The sequence below is a fragment of the Aulonocara stuartgranti genome, assembly GCF_965226115.1.
Source record: "Aulonocara stuartgranti genome assembly, chromosome: 20".
Lineage (NCBI taxonomy): Eukaryota > Metazoa > Chordata > Actinopteri > Cichliformes > Cichlidae > Aulonocara > Aulonocara stuartgranti.
This window is the reverse complement of record NC_138956.1, coordinates 24,402,112-24,425,922: the sequence shown is the minus strand read 5'-3', so window position 1 is coordinate 24,425,922 and position 23,811 is coordinate 24,402,112. Positions and strand designations below refer to the sequence as shown.

The following is a 23,811-nucleotide window of genomic DNA, read 5'->3' as shown; positions in this document are numbered from 1 at the left end:
CTGAATTTAAATGTTATTTCCAGGTTCTGGAGGTGATGGTGGGGAACAAAGCCAGTGTGACCAATCCTTATCCCGCTGTAGAGCCAGCAGTCGTCAAGTTCGTTTGTGCTCCTCCATCCCGCCTTACTCTGGTGCCCGTGTATACGAGCCCACAGCTAGACCTGACCTGTCCGCTGCTGCAGCAGAATAAACAAGTGGTATGCATGTGGTCACTGTTTAATAGACTCCTTTGCTGTGTTTAGATGTGTAGATTGATTTTTATACTGCTACTTCTTTCATTTAATTTTTTATCCATTGATTTTCAACACCAGCTGAAGAAATGTCAAGTTTATGATTTATTTATTTCTTTTAATATGATCTTCTGAAATTTGATTTGTATGAAGGGGCACTGGAAAATAGCTAATTATATTTGTTAACAAAAAGAAGTCCAAGATCTTGGTGTTTTGTTTGTGTGTAATGGAATTAAACTGTTTGAAAAGCACATTCATCATATAAACAATGATCTTCTAGGTGCCTGTTTCAAATTACCGCAACCCTGTTTTGGATTTGGCTGCTTTTGATCATCAAGGGAGGAAGTTTGACAACTTTAGCTCTCTGAGCATGCTGTGGGAATCCACAAAGGTATCGCTGGCCAGTATTGAACCTACTATGCCAATGAAGCTTCAGTTGCTCAGGGAGGGCAACAAACAGATGAAACTTCACGGTAAAAGATCATATCATTTTATATCATTTGAACTTTAAATTTATGAAAGAAAAACAGGAGAAAAATTTAATCTCAGGGCATTTGAATGGAATGGTCAGTTATCAGTTTAAGTATCTCCAGGAATAGATTGTTTTTGTTTTTATCTACGATATTATTCATAAGTTACAAAATGAAAAATGCATTGATTTCATGTATTTACTTTTTACTTCTTTTTATGATCTGTGATAGGACGGCAGGAAGTTCTTGTCCACCAGCAAACAGGCATTGCTGCCATCACAGCAACAGCTCTCGGTTACCAGGTTTCACACCTGGCTGCAGCCAAAGTCCCCAGTCCAGTAAGTCAAAATAGTTGCTCCGCTAGCAAGTCATGCAAAACAGCTTCTCGCTTCCTCTTAAAAAGTAGAAGTGGTTAACTAAAGTATTATTCAAGCTATATGGATTGTTTTTGTAATAAGGTCTCTTTTGCAAAAGAGATTCATCTCAGTGAGTTTACGTTTTGTTTTGTAAACGCTTTTCTAGTGAACAGGACTTCATCAGCTGAGTTGTTTTTTTTTTTTTTTAAACAGCCATGTTGTCCTGTTAAATACATCTGTAACTCAGTTTCTGTACAGGAGAGGAAAAATCTATTTTTGCATATAATGAATGTGTGGAAAGCTTTAATTTTGTTGTTGTATATTTACATCATACATTTAATAGCCTCAGTCATCATACTTGAACTTGTCTTCCCCTTCTTCTGCCTCTGTCCTCCTAAGTATGACCCCATGACTCCTGTCTCAGCCACACTGGAGCTTCTGCTGGTTGAAGATGTGAAGATTTCTCCTGACATAGTGACCATATACAACCACCCGGATGTGCGAGTAAGTTATGGGATTACTGTTCCAGTGGACAGACACATCAGTACATTTACTTTTTACCCCCCTAAGTCTGGACATCAACACTCTCACTGACTTCTCATGGCTTGTTTTACCAAAATGTATATTTAATGTTTATTATGAGGGATGTGATTTGATCTTTTCACCATTTCACCTCAGCAGGGCAGAAATGTGATTTACTCCCTCAGGTAACTGCTGAATTATTCAGATGGTGCTTATCACCACACGTAGTTGTAATGTGTACCCTTTGCCCCGTTTACTCAGTAAGCATTCCCCTCTTAATCATGTGTGACATGGGAGCAGGGTTAAGTAGGTGTAGGGGGTTAAATAACTGTTGGTGACCTGTGTTAGAGGATTTTAAAGAGGTGGTTATCTGTCCCCTTTTATGTAACATGCAAGGCCAGTTGCCTGTCAGAAAAACAACTGTGAACACAGATGGTCTTCTGAATCATTTTTGTGATTAATTTTCACTGCAGACTGCTCACTCCAGTTTTGTTTTGTAGGTGAATCTGGCTCTGCGAGAGGGTTCAGGGCACTTCTTTGTCAATACCAGCATTAAAGGGATGGTGAATGTGGTATTCCAGGAGGCTCAGGGCACCGCTCAGGTAAGAAGGAACATCTTAACTGTGTCTATCTATAGTAGACTGCACACGTTACGAAATGTAGAATTTCAAAAAAGTGTATTGAAATAATTGTAATTGTTTCATTTGCTGTTTGCCCAGGTCTCTCCCATCCTTCCAGGCATGGTTAAGGTGATGGTTCATGACCTTTGCCTGGCTTTTCCCGCACCCGCCAAAGCAACTGTACATGTTTCTGACATCTTGGAGGTTTATGTAAGAGTGGTTGACAAGGTCAGTGTCCTGCCTCAGCCCTTCATCCTGGAGGGGTCTAAGCACTACTTGACTATAAAAATCTCTCAGTATCACACATCCCTGCAATGCTTCAGTGACTTATAAGCACTAAATATGGTTATTGTCTTTGAGCACTTCCCTTTCAAATTCCACTGAAAGTCAGCTTGTCTTTAACACTCATCATTAGGTTTACCCTTCCTGTGAACCAGAATTATTTTGCTGCTAATGGATGCTTTTCATCTCTTACAGGTGGAGATTGGCAAATCTGTGAGAGCTTATGTCAGAGTCTTGGATGATAATAGGAAGCCATTCCCTGCCAGCTATTTCCAATTCATGAATCTTAAACTCAAGACAGCTTCTGCAATAGTCTCTCTGAAGTAAGTAGTAGAAAATGTGTTTTACCTTTAGAGTGAAAGGGGATCTAAGGCTTTATTTTTTTGTTTCTGAATGTCTCCTCTGCAGACCATTAGTGGAGTCCACAGAAAGCGATACTGCTGTTTTCTTGGTGAAAGGTGTTGCCATCGGTCAGACCACTGTATCAGCTGTTGTTGTGGATAAAAATGGGAGAAAAATTGCTTCAGCACCCCAGCAAATAGAGGTATAATTTTGTGGAGTTTTTTTGTAGTCTATTTTGGGTCTTCTATTAGCGGCACATTTTATACAGGGGGAAAAAACATTTTTTTCTTCTTATTATTGTAGGTGTTTCCACCTTTCAAGCTAATCCCAAGGAAGATGACCCTGTTAGTTGGAGCAATGATGCAGGTACGTCTAATACGTCATTTGCTTCATTTCACACTCTAATTAGAAAATATTTAATGTGTACTGTTACAGTAGAAGATGGTGGTCAACTGTGTGTGCAATAACTGAGCCAAACACTCAGTTGAGAGAGAATGAAAGGAAAAGGAAAAAAAACTGTCAGAGCAGGTATCCCTGATGTGCTCATCTGTGGCACATAGCTTTGACTGTGAGTGTACCCCCCCCCCCCCCCCCCCCCCCCCCCTCATGCAGTAGACAGGACAATCAGTCAGAAGAAAGTTGGGTTAAAAGAAGAGGGAACAGAACTACAATGACTTTTTTCATGTGGATGGGCTGTGGGGGTTACACAAAGTCCCAGTGTATCAAAATTAGGATTATTTCAAACCATGAATCAAGACGATCGTCTTCAGTAGATTAGTAAGAAGAAATAAAAAATAGACTTGGATATGAGCACAATAGGTCTACGTTGCACTGGCAGCACACATGAGTTAATTCAGTTTAGTTAAGAGCCCTAGAAAAAATCAACTTTTAGCTATTCCCTGATTCACAATGGGTACCTCCATGTTTTTTGTGTTTCTTCCCAGGACCAGGTTTTTTGCTTGCTGGGAAATGTGTAAACCACTACACTGTGGAGAAATTAGTCAAGATTACTCTTTAAATTTAAATTACGCCTTCTTTTTTCAATCCTGCTTGTTTACAGATCACATCTGAAGGTGGTCCTCAGCCTCAGTCCAATATCCTGTTCTCCATTTCTAATGAGGAAGTAGCTTCTGTTAATCCCATGGGCCATGTCAGAGGTATTGCTGTTGGAAATGTTTCTGTTACTGGACTGGTCCAAGCTGTTGACGCAGAAACCGGGAAGCTAGTTGTTGTGTCACAGGTAAATGTATATCTGTGGTTTTAAAAGTGTAATGCTTGGGTGGGTTTTGCACATAAGACAGACGAAACTATTTTGTTTCCTCAGGATCAAGTAGAAGTCGAAGTTGTGGTTTTGACTGCCATTCGAATCAGAGCACCTATTACAAGAATGGAGACGGGAGCACAGGTGTGAACGTTTTATACTTGAATCAGTACAACGGACTCAAAATCGATTCTTTGCTGTTTAGAGTCCAAATAGCAATTTTAGACTCAAAATTGAAACCAATAACTGAACAGCGCAATTTTATTTTTTTGTATTTCTAAATCTTCTTTCCTTTTCTAGATGCCTGTATATGTGATGGGTTTGACCAACAGTCAAACACCCTTCTCATTTGGCAGTGTGCTACCTGGTTTTACCTTCCACTGGTCCACTACTAAGAGAGACATCCTGGATGTCCAGCCAAGACACATTGAGGTACCCAGCATTGAGGATTTTCATTCTTGTATTTGATATCATAAGCAGCTTCTATTTTTGTCTCTCATTTCCCATTGATCGTTTTTATTAGATTTACTTCAGACCTGGTGTCCATCCATTTCACTATGGTTTTTAAAACTAGCGTCTGCTTTGTCTCTGCTTTTCCCCTGCTTCCTCATCGCTGTTGCCTTTTTATTTGATTTGCTGCTTCTATTTTTGCCATGCTCATAATGGTCCTTGTCTTATCTAGGCTAATGTGGAGCTTCAGTCAGAGCACAACTTTGGCATGAGGGTGACTGGAAGAACGAGAGGGCGGACAGGGCTGAAGGTGGTACTCAGAGTTTCTGACCACACGGCTCAGCAGCTTGTGAACAACCTGCAGGAGCTCAGTGACGAGATCCAGATTCAGGTACAGCACCATGGCTATAGCTCACTTTTTATAGACATCTGTAAACAATGGGAAGGGAAACACAAAGTACCATAAATACATCCTATTCAGATATTTTATAAATACCCCTTTTATGGAGTGCTTTGCATATCTTGACTGTGTCCCCTGCTGCTTCTCCATAATGGGGAAAGCTGGCATTTAAGGCAGCAGAGCATTGAAATTGCTGAGTTTTAATAAAAATCTGAAGCTGTTAACTTTGAAGTGATAACACTGCAGATTATTGGGAGCGCAGTGCATCCAACTTCAAATTGTATTAAACTATGACATGTCACTAGTGCAGAAACATCAAAGAATGATTAAGGCTCTCGCATAATTGGAGTTTCAACATTTTGCTTTGATCAAGGTCTATGACAAGCTGCACATGCTTAATCCCAAAGTAGAGGCTGGGGAGTTACTGATGGCTCCGAACTCGGCTCTGAAACTCCAGACTAACAGGTGAGTAGGAATCACCTGCACAGTGGGGTGTTTTTTTTTTTTCTTTCTGTTCCATATACAGGTGAAAAACAGCTCTTCAGTAGTTTATAGCATGTAATAAAAATATGTATACTGTTTGAATGAATGATGTGATTTTGTTTTTTCTTGTCCAATAGGGATGGTTTGGGTGCTCTCTCCTATCGAATGTTAGATGGTCCCGACCAGGTTGTTATTGCTCAAGTAGACGATAAGGGCTTCCTCTTCTCTGGCTCTCTCACTGGTATCTCTTCTTTGCTGGTTACCTCACAAGAGACCTTTGGTGTCAATCAAACTCTCATCCTTGCTGTGAAGGTCAGTTTAAGAGCTACAATGTGAAAATTGTTTGAGATTCATGGTTTAAACATGATATCATGTGGATATTGACTATAAAACACATCTTCTGACCTCCTGCCAAAAACTATGCGCGGTCTGACTGCTGAAACCTTGATTAAACAAATTAAGCAGCTTAAAAAGCACAACAATATAAAGATCTAATGCTTTTGGCTCAAACATAACACAAGTAAACACAGTTTCTAAATGACAGTGTTATTTGTAAGGGTAAAAAACAAATTCCATACCTATATGGCCCAGTGTGAAAGTGATTGCCCCTAAACCTAATAACTGATCAGGCCAGCAACAACTGCAATCAAGCATTTGCAATATCTGGCAAATCTCGCCCCAAGACAGCTGGGATAGGCTCCAGCCCCACCACACCCTGAAAAAGATAAGCAGCACAGGATGGGATTTTGGCAGAATTGCTGTAATTCAGCTGCATTGGTGGGTTTTCGTACATGAACTGCCCTTTTAAGGTAATGCTACAGCATCTCAATCAGATTCCGGTCAAAACTTTGACTAGGCCACTCCAAAGTCTTCATTTTGTTTTTCTTAAGTGATTCAGAACCCAAGAGCCCTTCAGCTTGACGTCACTGACACATGGTTGGACATTATCCTTCAGGATGTTTTGGTAGACAGCAGAATTCATGGTTCCATTTACCACAGCAAGTCTTGCAGGGCGTGAAGCAGCACTAAACCCCCAGACCGTCACAGTACCACCACCATATTTTACTGTTTGTATGATATTCCTTTTCTAAAACGCTGTTACTTTTACGCCAGATGTAATGGGACGCAGACTTTCCAAAAAGTTTAGTCATCAGTCCACAAAATATTCTCCCAAAAGTCTTGGGGATCATCAAGATGTTTTTTGGTAAATGTAAGGCGAACCTTCATGTTCTTTGGTCAGCAGTGGTTTTCTCATTGAACTCTTCCATGGATGCCATTTTTGCCCAGTCTCTTTCTTCTTGTTATAACATGAACTCATGAACCTTAAATGAGACATGTGAAGCCTGCAGTTCTTTAATACTGTTCTGGCGTCTTTTATGACCTCCTGGATGAGTCGTTCCTGCACTCTTGGAGTAATTTTGGTTGCTCGGCCACACCTGGGAAGCTTCATCGCTGTTCAAAGTTTTCTCCATTTGTGTGTAATGACTCTCACTGTGTTTTACTGGAGTCCCAAAGCCATAGAAATGGCTTTGTAACACTTTCCAGACAGAGATGACAGTGACTTTTAATTCTCAGGTGTTTTGTTAGGTCGTCGCACGATGTGTTGCTTTTTGAGGTCTTTTAACCTGCTTCACTTTATCAGACAGGTTCTATTTAAGTGATCTCTCTTGTTCTGTCAGTAATCAGGCCTGAGTGTGTTTGGTGAAACTGAAGCTTTCCAAAAAATCTGTTTAATCACACTTGATTCATGATTTAACAAGAGGGGCAATTACTGTTTCACACAGGATGCTGTAGGTTTGGATAACCTTTCTCTCGTAATCAGAGAAATCATCATTTAAAAACTGAATATTGTGTTTACTTTTGTTATGTTTGTGTAATAATAAAATTTAAAACATAAGTGACAAAAATGCATAGCACTAGGAGTGATAGACATTTAATAATCTGGTATTTTTGTGTGGTATGGCTTGTATTTAAAAAAAACAAAAAGACAACTTTCTTTTCGCCTTTTATTTTTCTTATTTAAAATCCTAGCTTTTTGTTTTCATTAGAACTCAGTAAGAATACAGGAGAGGGTTTCTATTGCCAGTTTTCTTTATTGAATCTTTCTAAAAATATATTATCAGTAGTAACTGCCTGTCGTATGTCGGACTGAGCCTTTCTCCTTTTTCTTCTCTGCCCACTGAGAATTGGCCCGTACTGGAATCGTTATAGCCACTCTGTAACTATTAGCAACAGCACAGGCCTTTGAAGTGACAGCTGACATCTCGCTGCAGTTACTGATTGCGACACTAATGTTATTCTTCAGGTGGTGCCTGTGTCCTATTTGCGCTTCAGTACCAGTCCGGTGCTCCACACAAACACCAAAGAGAACCTGAAGGCTTTCCCCCTGGGAACTGTACTCACCTTTACTGTCCACTTTCATGCCAGCACTGGAGAAGCACTACACAGCTCCAACTCCCACCTTACATTTACCACAAACAGGTGAGAGACTAAGCAACCTATAGGTTCATTAGCAATTCTCATTAAGCTTCAGGCTGTATGATTCTCAGATCGAAGCATGACAAAGAAAAAGAGGAAGATTTATTTTTCTGTTAGTGTAATACCCCAAGCTTGAAAAGCTATTATCCTTCTGTTCTGGGCCCTATTTATAGAGGGGGAAAAAGCAAGGCCTCACTTTGAGTACTCCTTTTGTGCATCTTCGCCCAGCCTCACATGAGCTAATGTCTACAATTATTTCAAATACAGCAAACCAAGTCATGTCAACCCACAGCCTTCTTAGCCATTATCAACTGTATTTCAGGTAGCAGGTTATCCATCAGTGTTCTCTATATAGATTCTTAAGTGTTTTTAAAAAATTTTATTATAATAAAATATATATATATATATATATAGATAGATAGATAGATAGAGAGATATATATAGATAGATAGATAGAGAGATATATATAGATAGATAGATAGAGAGATATATATAGATAGATAGATAGAGAGATATATATAGATAGATAGATAGATAGAGAGATATATATAGATAGATAGATAGATAGAGAGATATATATAGATAGATAGATAGAGAGAGAGATATATAGAGAGATATATATATAGAGAGATAGAGAGATATATATATATATAGATAGAGAGAGATATATATATAGATAGATATAGATAGATAGATAGAGAGATATATAGATAGAGAGATAGAGAGATATATATATACACATATATATATATATATAGAGATATATATATATATAGAGATATATATATATAGAGATATATATATATATATATATATATATATATATATATATATATATATATATATATATATATATATATATATATATATATATATATATATATATATATATAAAAATAAATTATAAAAAAAAAAAGCAGCTGGATAGCGTAGTGGTTAGACTACACGCCTTTGGAACCCAGGATCGCAAGTTCGATTCCTGCCTTGGGCGTCTGTATCCAGTAAGGGTCCTAAGGCTAGACCCCCTATGCTAAGCGAGCCTACCGCAGACATGAGCGAGACAGATAAATATGAAGGCATGCCGGCTCGGACGTCGCCCGGATCAACAAGGTCCGCGTCAGGTGTTGAGGAACCAGGGCACCCTAACGAAAAGTGGGCTACTGGAACAAGAAGGCATCGGTGGGCAAGAGACGAAAACAGGGCGTTGTTGGAATGCTACTACGCAAGTAACCCCGGCGGCAGGGGCTACATGAATAGGATGACGGACCTATGGATTCTTCGATACCCAACATCCACAATGACGGCGAAACAACTAGTAGCTCAGTGTTCCAACATTCGAAAGAAGGGACTACTCTCACAGCTAGAGATTGACGAGGTACAACACAAATGCTACGGCAAGGAGGAGTCAGGACGCCAGGTCAGGGGGGAGATATCATCACCCCCACCCGAGAATGGCCAAGCTTGAAATTGAAACCTGGATCCCCCGTAGCTGGATCCCCCGTAGCCGGTTACCAAGATTACGTGAAGTACCCTCAGAAGGTCTGCTAGATGATGTTAATGCAGCACTACGGACAATACCTACAACCACGATTACCGACACTAACAAGCTGATCTACAATACAGCAGCAGTGATCAGTGAGATGCTTGGCTACAAGTTGAACAGCCACAAGGGGCAGTACCCTCCATGGAGAAGGAGGCTAGAGGACAAGATCAAAGTAGCACGGAGGGAGGTTAGCCAACTAACGGAGTTGCAGAAAGGTGCGACAAAGAAGGTGCATAAGAAATACAGCAAGCTGTCCATACCTGAGGCCTTGGAAACTGCCAAGCAAAGACTCACAGCCTTGGCCAGCCGCTTGAGGAGGTACACCAGAGAGATAGAAGGCAGGAGAATAAATCAGCTGTTCTCCACAGAACCAGCAAAGGTGTACTCTCAGTGGCAAGGGAACAATAAGAGAACAGCACCACCAAGGCTGGAGACGGAGCAATACTGGAAGGGCATATGGGAGAAGGACGCAACCCATAACGGCAATGCTCAGTGGCTAGTGGATCTGAGGGCAGACCACAGCGACCTCCCTGAACAGGGTCCAGTAACCATCACAGTGGCAGATATCCAAGAAAGGGTCTCCAGTATGAAGAGTTGGACAGCACCAGGGCCCGACATGGGGCGCAAAACACCAGCTACTGGTAGACAGAACAGTCAGCCGAGACTGCAAGACCAGACTGACCAACCTGTGCACTGCCTGGATTGATTACAAGAAGGCCTATGACTCAATGCCCCACAGCTGGATACTGGAATGCCTAGAATTGTACAAGATCAATGGGACCCTAAGAGCCTTCATCAGGAACTCAATGGGGATGTGGCGTACAACACTAGAGGCCAACTCCAAGCCCATAGCACAAGTCACCATCAAGTGCGGGATCTACCAAGGAGATGCTCTGTCCCCACTGCTGTTCTGCATAGGCCCGAACCCCCTCAGTGAGATCATTAACAAGGCTGGCTACGGATACCGACTACGGAACGGAGCAGTTGTCAGCCACCTCCTGTACATGGATGACATCAAGCTGTATGCCAAGAGTGAACGAGACATCGATTCACTGATCCACACTACCAGGCTATACAGCAATGACATTGGAATGTCGTTCGGACTGGAGAAGTGTAGTCGGATGGTAACAAAGAGAGGGAAGGTAGTCAGAACTGAGGGGATTGAACTACCAGAAGGCAACATTGCAGACATAGAGGACAGTTACAAGTACCTGGGGATCCCGCAGGCGAATGGGAACCATGAAGAGGCCGCTAGAAAAGCTGCAACCACCAAGTACCTGCAGAGGGTCAGGCAAGTCCTGAGGAGTCAGCTGAATGGTAAGAACAAGATCCGCGCCATCAACACGTACGCCCTGCCCGTGATCAGGTACCCTGCTGGGGTAATAGGCTGGCCAAAGGAGGAGATAGAAGCCACTGACATAAAGACAAGAAAGCTCCTTACCATGCATGGAGGGTTTCACCCCAAGTCCAGCACCCTGAGGCTGTACGCTAAGCGGAAGGAAGGGGGCCGGGGACTGGTGAGTGTCAGCACCACAGTCCAGGATGAGACAAGGAACATCCAAGAATACATTGGGAAGATGGCCCCAACTGACCGAGTGCTCAGTGAATACCTCAGGCAGCAGAAACCCAAGAAAGAGGAGGGAGACGAGGAACCATCATGGAAGGACAGGCCCCTGCACGGTATGTACCACCGGCAGATAGAGGAGGTGGCTGATATCCAGAAATCCTACCAGTGGCTGGACAAAGCTAGACTGAAAGACAGCACAGAGGCACTAATCATGGCAGCACAAGAACAAGCTCTGAGCACAAGATCCATAGAGGCTGGGGTCTATCACACCAGGCAAGACCCCAGGTGCAGGCTGTGTAAAGATGCCCCAGAGACAATCCAGCACATAACAGCAGGGTGCAAGATGCTAGCAGGCAAGGCATACATGGAACGCCATAACCAAGTGGCCGGCATAGTGTACAGGAACATCTGTGCCGAGTATAACCTGGAAGTCCCGAGGTCAAAATGGGAGATGCCCCCAAGGGTGGTGGAGAATGACCGAGCTAAGATCCTGTGGGACTTCCAGATACAGACGGACAAAATGGTGGTGGCTAAAAAACCGGACATAGTGGTGGTAGACAAACAGAAGAAGACGGCCGTAGGGATCGATGTAGCGGTTCCGAATGACAGCAATATCAGGAAGAAGGAACACGAGAAACTCGAGAAATACCAAGGGCTCAGAGAAGAGCTCGAGAGGATGTGGAGGGTGAAGGTAACGGTGGTCCCCGTGGTAATCGGAGCACTAGGTGCGGTGACTCCCAAGCTAGGCGAGTGGCTCCAGCAGATCCCGGGAACAACATCGGAGATCTCTGTCCAGAAGAGCGCAGTCCTGGGAACAGCTAAGATACTGCGCAGGACCCTCAAGCTCCCAGGCCTCTGGTACAGGACCATATATATATATATATATAATTTATGTCTATGTATTTACTAGTACATATGGTATCATTTGGCCTGTTCATGCTGTCGGCCATGAAATGAAAATGTGATGCTTTTATAAGGTGTTGTAGGTGCATAAATGCAATAAATGGGCCATTGCATCCCGTTGCTAGGTGGTAGGAACATGATGGTTTAATATATCCTATATAATTCAGCTTTTGTGTATATAAATGAGATGTTACTGCTGTGAAAACAACAGGATGCTTTCATAAGGTTTTGTAGGCGCATAAAGGAAGAAAAAGAGGTCATTGTAGCTCGTTGCTAAATGGTTGCCAGGCAACCTGATGGCGTCACATATCATGCATAACTGAAGTTTTGTGGAAATGAGATGTTGTTGTGATGAAATTAAAAATATATATATTATACAACTCCTGATTGTGTAGTAGGAATTGAAAAAGAGGCAAACACATGAACAGAGAATTTGTGTATTATAATAAGATATAATATTTGACCTGGAGTTTTTTGTCTTTCATTTCACACATGACTCATCTGTGTGACCAAAAAATATTGGCCACTCAGGTGATTTGAGGCAAGACTTGCATAGTGCTCTGGGTCAGCACTGTCTGCTGGTCTAAGATTGGACAAACCATGAACAGTGTGCTGGAGATGTGGTCCGCTTACAACTTGGAAAACTATGGTCTTATTGTGAAAGGACACTTTTAAAGGTCACTTAGAGTCCACGCCTCAGCAGCATAGAGTTACTTTGACTGCAGGTGAAGGAACAACAGCTTATTAGCCAATGTTGGTCATAATGTTTGGCTCATCGCCGTATATCTTTAATACTAACATTATTTTTGTTTTATTCTTCTGCACGATACTACTCTACTACTCCTCTTGACTCATACTGTTGTACATTCATTTTCTGTACAATCCAACCAGAGCAGTTGAGGTCACAACATCATCTAGTGATAGCCTGTATGAGGAGTAATTTGATTAATTTAGAGAGGTATTCCTTTAACCCCAGTTTCAGAACGACTTGTTTCCACCTGACTGAGCGAGGTAAATGTGTGTGTTGAACAGAGCAGTGTTGCACTTTTTCCAATAAGGGACTCCCACGCCTGGCAATACAATAAATTGATTCTATTATGGTTTTCTCCAGGTGCTGACAGATGATTTTAGTGGGAAAGTATCACATTTTTGATTGTTGGCCTGTGATAAAATTCCCCTAAGAGCTTCTTTTACTGATGTCTAAGGCTGGAGCTGTTTTGGCCAACCTTTTTTCTAACTCGCTTGATTTGAAACACCCTGAAAAATTAGGACTTTCACAGAAACGTGTACAAATGATAATCATAATTAAATCTGTTCCTATGTTCTTTTCTTTAGAGATGATCTTGTGCAGGTTGGGGTTGGGCCTGGTAATCACACCCTCACAGTGAGAACAGTTAATGTAGGACTCACACTCCTTGCAGTTTGGGACAGCGAAAACATGGGTGTGGCAGACTATGTTCCAATTCCAGTGGGACATGCTATTCATATGGATGATGCCAAAAAACTGATGGTGGGAGATGTGGTCTGCTTCCACATCCAGTTAACCAATCCCAGTGGTAAGAGATTTACACGTTAAAATGTCACAAATGCTGTCATAAAATAATAAAAAGCACAACAAAACATTGTGAAAGTTAATAAAATGTCTGTTAAATTTGGCACAATTTTACAGTCTAGATAAGTATTTCTTATGTTTTCTGATTGCTTTTCATTGACTTTCCATAAGGACAAAGTACTTTTTATTAGGGGTGGGTTTTTATAATCGATTTATCGATTAAAATCGATTCTGACTTGGATAACGTGAAATCGATTCATTAAAATCCTGAATCGATTTTTTTAATATAAATTTATTTTGCCCGAAATGACAGACTCTCAGGTGAAATCTCACAAAATTTCAACAACCACCAAACATCTAAGACAGTAAATGCGAGCAGGAACACGGATTCTGCACAAAGACTTAAACACACAGCGCGACCCGCGGATCAGAATCAGTGAGATGTGACTTTCTCACCCGACGGCACGGACACGGTCGGGGCTGAAAGCCGACAGCTCGCTGACTCTGTGTCGGCGGATCCGCGCTTTGTGTTTACGCCCTTTTTGCACCGATTCTAAAGCTGTTAGTTTTATCTCTCTCCAAACAATAAAAATAAAACTGACTGAACCAGCAGCAAAAGAAGATCCAAACTACGCTTCACATAAACATCGTCATGAATTCCCTCTGACTTTTACTGTTTTGCTTCCACCACGATAAAATCACACTTCATGCACAGCTCTCTCTCTCTCTTTCTCTCTGTACTGTTTTCTTCGTTATTCGCTTGTTTGTTACGCACAAGTCTACCGTTGTTTACAGCGCTGTCGGCCGCTGTTTTTTTTTCGTTTACATACTTCTGAAAATCAAACCTAATTTCTGCCGTTCAATACTGAACAAATTTAAACTTTTTAAAATTATACAAAATGCAAAACGCTCAGCCGTGTCTCTAATAAAACCGCTGTAACGTCAGAGGTAACGTTCATATGTTCATTAATGGTTTTCTTTCGTTTTTGATGTACTGCAGAGTATTTTTATAAAATCCCAGGCCAGGAAAATCTTCATGTTTTTCTGTGTTTTATCCTCAGCTACTTTGACACGAAGGCATCTGTGTGATGATTTGATAAAATCTTGCGTGTGTCAACTTCCTTTTTATAGATACAAAAATATGTCAATTTACTGATCTGAATTATAATATTTCTGACTGTCAAAATTTCCCATATTCAAATCGAATTGAATCGAATTGTGGATCGAATCGATTTGGGACCTTGTGAATCAGAATCGAATCGATTCTAGAAATCAGTGACGATACCCAGCCCTACTTTTTATGTCACAAAAATAACTAAACGAGTACCAATTTACGTGAATTTAAGTGTACTGTACATATTTTAAAAGCACAATATTATCTTTGCCTTCTCTGTAGGTGCTCATGGCACTTGGAGCTCCACTGCAGATGGTGTTCTTCAGGTGGACCCTAAAACTGGAGCTGCTGTAGCTAGAGACTCTGGGACAGCTACTGTGTACTATGAGATACCTGGTATTTTGAAAACATACAGAGAGGTATGTTACTTATAGTGCAGCTTGGTATGTGGTTTAGCCATGGCTTTAATGAATGTGCACTAATAAACAGAATTCTAATTATGCATGCAGTACCATTTTGATCTTTCTCTGCTCTTTATACATTTGTTCCTCTACTAGTGCAGAATATTGCAGGAATCCTCTAGACATGTATCATAACAAAAATTAAAAACAAGTGGATTGCATATCCATCATCACTTCCACAACACTTAATTTATGCATAATGTGTGCGCATGAAATGCTGTTGTTAGGATTCTTGTACACGGTGCGTGGAAAGGATTAATTGGCTCTCTGGATGTTGCTGTTCTTTAAATCATGCTCCTTCCCCCTGAATGTGACCACAATTTTTAATGAATATTTGCTTTTAGAGCAGTTAAAATGTTTTTATGTTGGCTATCTATCTTAAACAGAAAAGAGCTCACATGCATTTTAAAAGGAACTGAATTAAGATGTTGTTTTTTTTTTTGTTTTTTTTTTTATCAGTGTGAGAAAGTCTTTGAAACAAGTGGGTGCAATGTTATATTCAGCACTCAGCTGTGTTTTAATTAGTTTGCTTCCCCGACGGTTTGATTTGATTGATGTAAACGGTTACTAGTGAATGCAAATTTCAGTGTGATTATTCCATGTACACACTTATATCTTCCTTGGATTTTCCTTTAGCTGTTGTGTCTTTCTCTATGCCTCTGTAGGTAGTAGTGGAAACTCCTACACGGACAGCAGCTATGGCACAGGCTACACCAGTCAGGAATGGCAAGGAGACAAAGGTTCTCCTGACAACCAAAGAAAGAGGAACCAACCTCATTGGTATTGAACTCATATTTAGTTTTTTGTTTTTGTTTAAATGTTTATTTGTGTGTTTTAGAAGAAATGTTATAGGAATTTATTACTTTCACACAGCCATGCTAGCTCTTTCACCCAATAATCACGTTATAGTGCAGATATGGAAGCTGTGTAAATCATCTCTATATGAGAAACCATTTTAGCAGACATCCCAAATATCAAAACTTTCTGTTATTGTTGTTTTTGGATTTTTTTCCCCCCTTATATAAATGTAAAGATTCATGAAGTCTTATTTTTATTTTTTTTAATAACAAATTTCTTGTTCTATTGTGTCCTAAACTACAGGAACCTGTTCCTCTAACCAGATTGAAGCTATTTCACAGCTGCAGCCAGAAACATCTGTAAACTGCCATCTCAGCTTTACCAGCGACATTGTCGATTTCTCTGCTAATGACGTCTTTAAAACGCACGTCACCTTTGACCCCAGCATTGGTAAGAGAGCCCCCCCCCCTTAAATTAAAAGATACTTTTAAAACATAACCTCCCTCCCCACTACATAGGTTTTTATTTTTTATGTGTATGGTGTGCAAAGGGGGTAGGAAAGTACTGTTTACAAGGGCATAATCAATACCTGCATTGCCCATACAACGAATTTAGCAGGGGCTATAAAAGTTGTCCGGGTGATGTATTGAACCGAGCAGACGCCCTGTTGCCTGAAATCACTGGTCTAATTGTGTTTGGGATTTTGGGACTTCTCCCTAGTTGCTGGCTTATGTACAATGGGATCCACAGTGTGTTCATGAGGTTGTAACCATTCAGCTGAATTTTAAAGGGTTTCTAATAGAACTATGTGATTGTGAAGTGATACTTTCTCAGATATTCAGAGTTTAAAGGGGAAAAATACATATTTCTTGTATGTACCTGGCATCTTTTTTGTAACCAAAGTTATATCAGGGCTCACATGCATGGTGGTATTCATGATCAGGTCTTGTACCAAATGTACACATTAGTAATTTATCTCTAACCATCACCTTTACTTGTGTCCAATGCCTCAGGCTTCTACACATGCTCCATGACCTTGCAGCCCATCACTGACCAGCAGACCCGCGTGCTCAGCGTATCCATGACCAACCTGCTGGTGAAGGCAGGCCTGGAGGGCAGTACTTTCTCTGGGGTACAAGTCAGTGCCAGACTGCCAATTGAGCCAGGCCTGTACTCAGACCAGACTGAGCTGCTGCTCTCAAACTTACACCCATCAGCTGAACTCACAGTCTATGGCCCTACTGCAGCCCTGTCCAATGTGGAGGTACAATATGTTTTTAAAGCTAAATAATGCTATTCTAATTTAATTCTCCGTGTTTTAGTGAACTTAAGATATGATGTTTAGAAGCATGCATCACTTTGTGGTATCTTTAGGTGGCGTCTACTTCTCCCAACATTGTTGTCCAAGAGAAGGAGGTACACCATAACTTCCCCAGTTTCTCAAAGTACACCGTCAGTGCTGTGGACCCCCATTTAGCAGTTTCTGCTTCCATTTCTATAAGCAGCACTTCCTCCGACCAGAATCTCGTCATCCCAGTCACTTTGATTCACGTAGCTGATCCCAATGCTGCAATTCAAGGTCAGATATTAACAGTGCAAATGAGAATCCACAGAACCTAAAGCCAAACTTGTCGTTTTACTTTAAGTGTATTTTATGTGTAATGTTGCAGGAAATGTAGCTGGGTTGTTTCACAATGTATTATTATAAATGTGAAGCTACTCATAGTTCATCGTAAATGATTCACATTGTTTAATCTTATATTTTCAATACATATCATCATTTTGTTCAATGACAGAAAATGCACATCTCAATGTACAGTGCTTAACAGTTTGTTGTTGTTTTTTTACCCTTCAATTGAACAGAAAATAGAAATGTGGCCATAATGTAAAAAAAACCTTCTGTATTGAGGTAATTAGCTGTTTAAATGGGTTACTGCTAAATAATCAATGCCAGCCACGTAACCAGCCCTGCCATCTGTGGGAAATGAGGACACTGACATGGCATATTTTTAGTAACCATCTTTCCATTCAGGTATCAGACATCACCAGTGTTGTAACAACATCATTATCCTTTCTGCCGTAGCTAATATGTTGAGTGTGTTGTGTGATTTCAGCATTTCAAATGGGCTTGTTATCTCAAACGCCTCTCTCTCTCTCTCAGCAGCTGCTTCTCCAGTTGGTTATATGGAGGGGGGCCACTCCTTCCACAGCTTCATAAACTCCTACCAGATGATGTTCTGCACCCTGTTCGCTCTGCTGGCTGGTACAGCTATCCTCATAATCGGTGGGTTGCCTTATTCTTGTTGGAATTACTAAGCCTTACATAATTGGAGGACCTGTTAGATCACATTTTAAAGAACTGCACTCTAGTTTGTTTTCTGTCATCAAAGTAATATTTTTATGTACCTGGAGTGTACCAAAATCGTACTTTTCGACAGCTGTTCACAGACCAAACCATAAGTATTTGGACAGTTACTTTTTTAGGGAGTGGGAATCGATTTCTGTGCACATTCTCATGCACAAAAATACTACAAAATATGCATTTTAGTAGGTTTAAAAATTGCTGTTTGAATTGTAACCCATGTAAAAGACATCACAGGTACAAGTGCCAATTAAAATGTCATTGAGTATTTTGTGGAAAACTTTTGCACTCCTCGACTGTCTCAACTTACACTTTAATGCGTTTCTTTAGATCCACCCTCAGCTCCAGCTTGTTGTGGGGGTAACCCTGCTTGGAGTCAGCTCTTCATTTAGGTTGAGGCACATTGGAATGTTTTAATATTTACTGATGAATCAAAGCTATTCCAAGTGCTCAGCCTAGAAAGCTCTTAGGATGTTTCATCATTCAGCGATCCCAAAAGTACAGCCGAAGCAACCAATTAGTTTTGATTTGACTCAATCACTGCACACAGAATGCTCCTGTGCACCTCTACAGTCCTGTTGCCTCTGTCAGCCTTGAAATCAATAAGGCAACCATAACGGATGCACCACCTTCTCTGACAGATGAGGTGTCATGCTTTGAGTTTATCCCCCTTTTTTTTCTTTTCCCCTTTTCTTCTACACTACAGTCTATCATTTTGATGCAGGATCATTTTACCAACTAGGCTTTTCTATTTGTGAAGCTCGCCATCAGTTTGAGGGTATGGTCATGAAGTTGTACTATGACCACTGACAGGGAAACGGGTCATGATTACGTAGGTGTAGTCCAGTCTCTAAAATGATTTGTCCTTCCTGTGGAAGTCGCATCAATTCTCAAATATCAATCAACTTCGAGCCACAAGGGAGTCTTCTGTGAATGAGACAGAACCACAGCCCAAAGAACATTAACTAGGAAAATGTCCAAATACTTTTGAATAACTGTTTGTGCCCTGAGGGGTGCATCTCACATGAAACCCTTTCAATACTGACGTCTTAAACAAAATTAAAGTTGAGACTTTGCATCTTTTTAATGCGGTACTTCTTTGTCAAAATTAATTATGCTAAAAGCACAGAGCCTGAAGGAAAGTTACAGTACTCATTATCCAGACTGTGTACAAGCAAGGTTTTTCCACTGTTACTGGAACATCCATTAAAGCTATTAACATGTTTTGTATTTTAAAATTTTAACTCCTTCAAACACAAGCTGATGCATCAGTGTATTGCAGTGGTACAAGTTCTTTCACAGTGAAGTACTTCTTTAACTTGACAGTCAGTTATCAGTGGTGGTCATAATTTAAAGCACCTAAAGTTGTAATACTATGTTTTGTGGCTAAGAGTTTTTATATAGGAAGGTCAACAAACACTCATGTTTTTAAATGTATCCCCCCCGGGCAGTCCTCCACTCGGTGTTCACGCCAAGGGAACGAACTTATCATCCTGCTTTCATCCAGAGGACACCGTCGTCACCAGTCTCAGGTAGGGCAATGTCACTGTGACTTTACCCAAACAGCGATTTGTAAATAGATGAGAACATACATTCATGAGAATATACAGCTTGATCAAAAAGCTGACTGTGCCTAAAAAGCAGAAAGATATCGGATTTTAATTTGGCTACTGTCCCCTTCAAAGTAGCCCCCTTATGCAGCTTTACACAGCTCCCCACATTATCTGAAGTTGGCATCTTAGTGTGGACTATTGTTTGGGCTCTGGGTGATAGCTCTCTCTCTCTCTTCCCCCCCCCCAAAAAACATGGACACCGGAGGTCCATTTAAAATTGGCAATGATGGTATTTCTAACAATATATGAGGAAAAAATAATTTTCCAATGAACTGCTGTCACTGATGAGATGCGTCTTAATTTGTACTGTGAAATTATTGAAATGAGGTGCCATTGGCAGCAGCAGTGCTATAGTGCAATAGTAGTAACTCAGAATAAGTGAAATATAAGCATAAAAGTAGCCTAGGTAGTGTTTTCCCTGGAAATTTGTTAGTATAAGACAACTAAACATGTTAGATTAACAACAGCTAAAGTGATTTTACAGTGTAACTCTTCCAGAAGTGCACAATATGTTCCAACTTGAGTCAAAGCTTTTTAACCAGTTGAGTAATTGATTACTTTTCAGTTGGACATGATCAGCTGTTAGTATTTCCCTCCCCCTTAGCCTGGTTGTACTGATGTCACCTCAACATGTTATAAAGATCATTTGGATGTGAACCTAAAGCATAAATTATTTATCATTCTACAGACTCATTTGTCTTGAAGGAAGCTGGAGTGTTAATATAAGATGTATGTGTTAGCGTGTCAAATTATGCTGGTTAAATGACATTTAAACTATGTAGTGTTTTCTAGATTGCTTTTATTTACTAATAACTTCTAACAGACTTCTTCCACTTGTGGTTTGTGTCACACAGAGTGGTTGTGCCATTTGGCTCTTGATGCCTTGTTTACACTCTTTATTTAACATTTCTCTCTTCAGGTTTAGACTCACCATTATCAAATTCTTTCAACCGCACGTTACCCGGAACCAGCCTGAACAGCAGCCCCAGGTACCGGCTCTATTCCCCAGACTACAAGTCCTGATGAAGCCGGCTGCTTAGTCTCTCCTCCTTAAAATGAAAACACCCCAGGCCATTAAAGTGTAGAGAATGTGCCTCTGTCCCTCAGGATGAATGCTGTGGGGAGGTGACAGCAAAATCTCAGTATCTTTGTTTTGAAATGTTGGTACAGATGCATAAATGAAACAATTTCTACCGTGGAAGATCAGTTAAAAGGCGATGCAAGATTATTATAGGGCTGTTTTCCAGTTTTCTTGTGTGTTTGCTTATGTGTGTGGAAGTAAATATAAATTATATGTGTGTGCACAATTCTACATATCCTGTATGTATTTTTGTGGTTTGCCATGAAAATAGCTTTTTATACAAAACCACTTCATTGACTGACACCCAGTGAGGAGCGCACTTAAAAACTTTTAGTTTATGCTCATAATTCTTTTTCTTTTTGTTTGCTTGGCTACTAAATTGAAGTGTAAAATGCAGTAACTCAGGATAAACCACATTCTCTTATAAGACAGAAATCAACTGTTAGTTTGAAAATATTTATTTTTTACGAGCAGATGTTGTTCTCTGTAATGTTGTAGTGTATACATTTTGAGGAAAAGTGCCGTCCACTGAATCCATCCACAAAGATAATGAACCCTTTAAATGTGCATATTACTGACCGTGAAAAGGTTGGACTACTTCTGTTTTAGGGCATTTTGGGGGGAGTTTGATTTTTCCCATTTTTCAGTATTACTGATTTTCGAGCCACAATGCATCCAGCTTCTGTCTGATTCATTAATGTGAAACGGCAACGAAATGTGAACTGTCATTTAGTTTTTATCCCAGTGTTGCTTGATTGCAAAAAGCACTCAAATGTGACCAGGTCTCATTTCTGAAAATGTAATGCTTCTGTTTATTCCTACAGCCCATTTATCCTGAACAAGATTACTGTAGCATTGTTGAATTGCTTGAACATTTGATGTGTGATTTTTGTTTTAAATGCCATATTTTTGTATGTGAAGAAAAAAAAAAATTAACGACCAGGAATTGTATTTATGCTAGCCATCTGGGTTTGTTTGTTTTTTTTTTTTTTCCAGATCCATGCCTTACTGTCACATCTGACCTGCATTTAGCACATGATGCAGTTATGAATTTGTGTGAATATACTCTCCTCTTTGCTGATTAAAGTTTTTACTTTTTCTGTTCACTGTTGTCAGAATTATTCATCAAAAACCTTTTGTGAATTTCTCTTCTTTCCACATGCTGTCAGTTTAGTATAATTGTGGCAGATGCAAAGACTTACAGAAAGCATTGTCTTCTTTGAATAATTCAAAATGCAGAAAACTAGAAACATCGATTCTGTCACTCACATTTGGCAATTTTGCAACTCGCTGTGGATTTCTGCATCGGCGTTTCATTAATGTGCTCATTAATACATTTTGTTTTCCTCTTTGTTGCTTTTTGATGACATGACGTTCTTATCCTTTTCAGTGTTGTTGAAGTTGCATATTTTTAACTTCTCAGTAAATTGTAAACTACTTGAACACGATTAGTTTTGCAAAACATCAATAGCAGTAGAAGGAAAGAAAGGAGGACGATTTTTGCATTAGCAACGGTTGACTTCCCACGTATCCAAAGGCCAGCACGCTCTATACACGCATTCGCCTTATTTCACACAAACAGACGGGGGGGTGAGGTGGGGCGTCTTTCTCCTGGGCTCCCTCAGGACATGTAAAGGTCTGTGGCCACTGATCAAATATCTCCCATCTGTCTGTAACACTGCTCTGGGCTGCCGTGGTGGGACTCGGTCACCTGGCTTATTTGTATGCCCTCAGCAGCCGCCTGCATGTCAGCAAATGCAAACCCAAATAGGTGAGCAGAGCAGACCGTGCACCACAGGATCGTTTGTAAAGCAGCAGAACATCAGTCGTGGCACACATACACTACAATCCAAAAAGTAGCTCTTAGGGGTTTTCACTTTGTCGACATGTGCACTTTTTAGTAATTTACGACTTCATCTTATTTAGGACTGCAGCTAACGAGCCTGACAGCAGTTTTGATTAAATGCCTTGTGTAAGTAAATGCCTTGTAAATAAAAAAATGGTAAAATCATGATGATGTATAATAAGGAAAGGCACACAATTCTTACATTTAAGAACTGAAGGCACATTTCTGACATTGTGGATTATTGGACAGGGGGATGAAGGATGACATGCAAAGGGATGGAGAGACAGAGGAGGATGCTAGGGATAGGGTGAGATGGAAGCAGATGATCTTCTGTGGTGACCCCTAAAGGAAGCAACAGAAAGAAGAAGAAAAGATTATTTTTCTGATGCTCTGTTAATTAAATCATTTCAGCTCCAGTGTTGTTGTTAGGCTAGTCCCAGGGCTCAGTGGAAACCATATTGTGAGACATAAACCCTCACCAATGTAAACTGCTGCACAAGAAGAAGAATCCTGAGTGGGACTTATTCAGCTCCAGCTATAGTCTTTGCATTATTTCCCCCACGCTCCTTATTTCTCAAAGGGGGTGTTAGACAGACAAAGCCTCAACTCATGCCTGAGAGCTGTTTATGAGAAAGCTCAGGAACACCAGCTGCTGTGGCCACAACGGGGGCTCGTGGGTATGCTTAAGATGTTGGCTGCCTTAGAAAAAGGAAACATTTAACCGGTGTGTTGTGTTGTGTAAGCAAACCCACCAACCTTTGACTGCCTTGCCACTTCAATAACTGCTTTCAGGAGGCACTGGTAGCAGTTGTTATTTTGCTGTCTGCTTCAGTTAAAATTCATTGAGATTCAAAAGCGGCAGTGAACGTCTCTTAAATTACTCCCATCAACAGGTAGTTGCATGTGGCTGTACAGTATATTTATGGCTTATTAAGGCAGTCTTCCGTGGATAAATGACACTCAATTTATTTTCGCCATTAAGGGACACAGGTTGTGGAAAAACTGCCTATCAGGCTGTTGTGTCTCGGGTGAAGCAAAACCGCCACTGTTCCAGATGTGTCACTGTGCTGGAGGTGG

General features: G+C 40.6%; 1 protein-coding gene across 2 annotated transcripts in view; it reads left to right on the top strand.

Moving 5' to 3' along the window:
• Positions 1–21,992, top strand: part of nup210 (nucleoporin 210) — a 32,766-nt gene extending 10,774 nt beyond the window's left edge. Inside the window, exons 16-40 of one of the 2 annotated variants that reach the window (XM_082519520.1) lie at positions 24–197; positions 511–703; positions 932–1,038; positions 1,456–1,560; positions 2,079–2,180; positions 2,298–2,426; positions 2,676–2,803; positions 2,889–3,024; positions 3,126–3,188; positions 3,883–4,062; positions 4,147–4,227; positions 4,384–4,515; positions 4,766–4,924; positions 5,307–5,398; positions 5,554–5,728; positions 7,722–7,897; positions 13,243–13,463; positions 14,856–14,992; positions 15,700–15,814; positions 16,136–16,282; positions 16,846–17,096; positions 17,207–17,411; positions 17,997–18,116; positions 19,646–19,726; positions 20,727–21,992. In XM_082519520.1, the coding sequence (XP_082375646.1) occupies positions 24–197; positions 511–703; positions 932–1,038; positions 1,456–1,560; positions 2,079–2,180; positions 2,298–2,426; positions 2,676–2,803; positions 2,889–3,024; positions 3,126–3,188; positions 3,883–4,062; positions 4,147–4,227; positions 4,384–4,515; positions 4,766–4,924; positions 5,307–5,398; positions 5,554–5,728; positions 7,722–7,897; positions 13,243–13,463; positions 14,856–14,992; positions 15,700–15,814; positions 16,136–16,282; positions 16,846–17,096; positions 17,207–17,411; positions 17,997–18,116; positions 19,646–19,726; positions 20,727–20,830 (3,513 nt within the window). In that variant the 3' untranslated portion in view covers positions 20,831–21,992. Of the gene's footprint in view, positions 1–23; positions 198–510; positions 704–931; positions 1,039–1,455; positions 1,561–2,078; positions 2,181–2,297; positions 2,427–2,675; positions 2,804–2,888; positions 3,025–3,125; positions 3,189–3,882; positions 4,063–4,146; positions 4,228–4,383; positions 4,516–4,765; positions 4,925–5,306; positions 5,399–5,553; positions 5,729–7,721; positions 7,898–13,242; positions 13,464–14,855; positions 14,993–15,699; positions 15,815–16,135; positions 16,283–16,845; positions 17,097–17,206; positions 17,412–17,993; positions 18,117–19,645; positions 19,727–20,726 lie in introns of both variants that reach the window. The other variant, XM_082519519.1, reaches the window with a different exon arrangement.
• Positions 21,993–23,811: the final 1,819 nt, after the last annotated feature.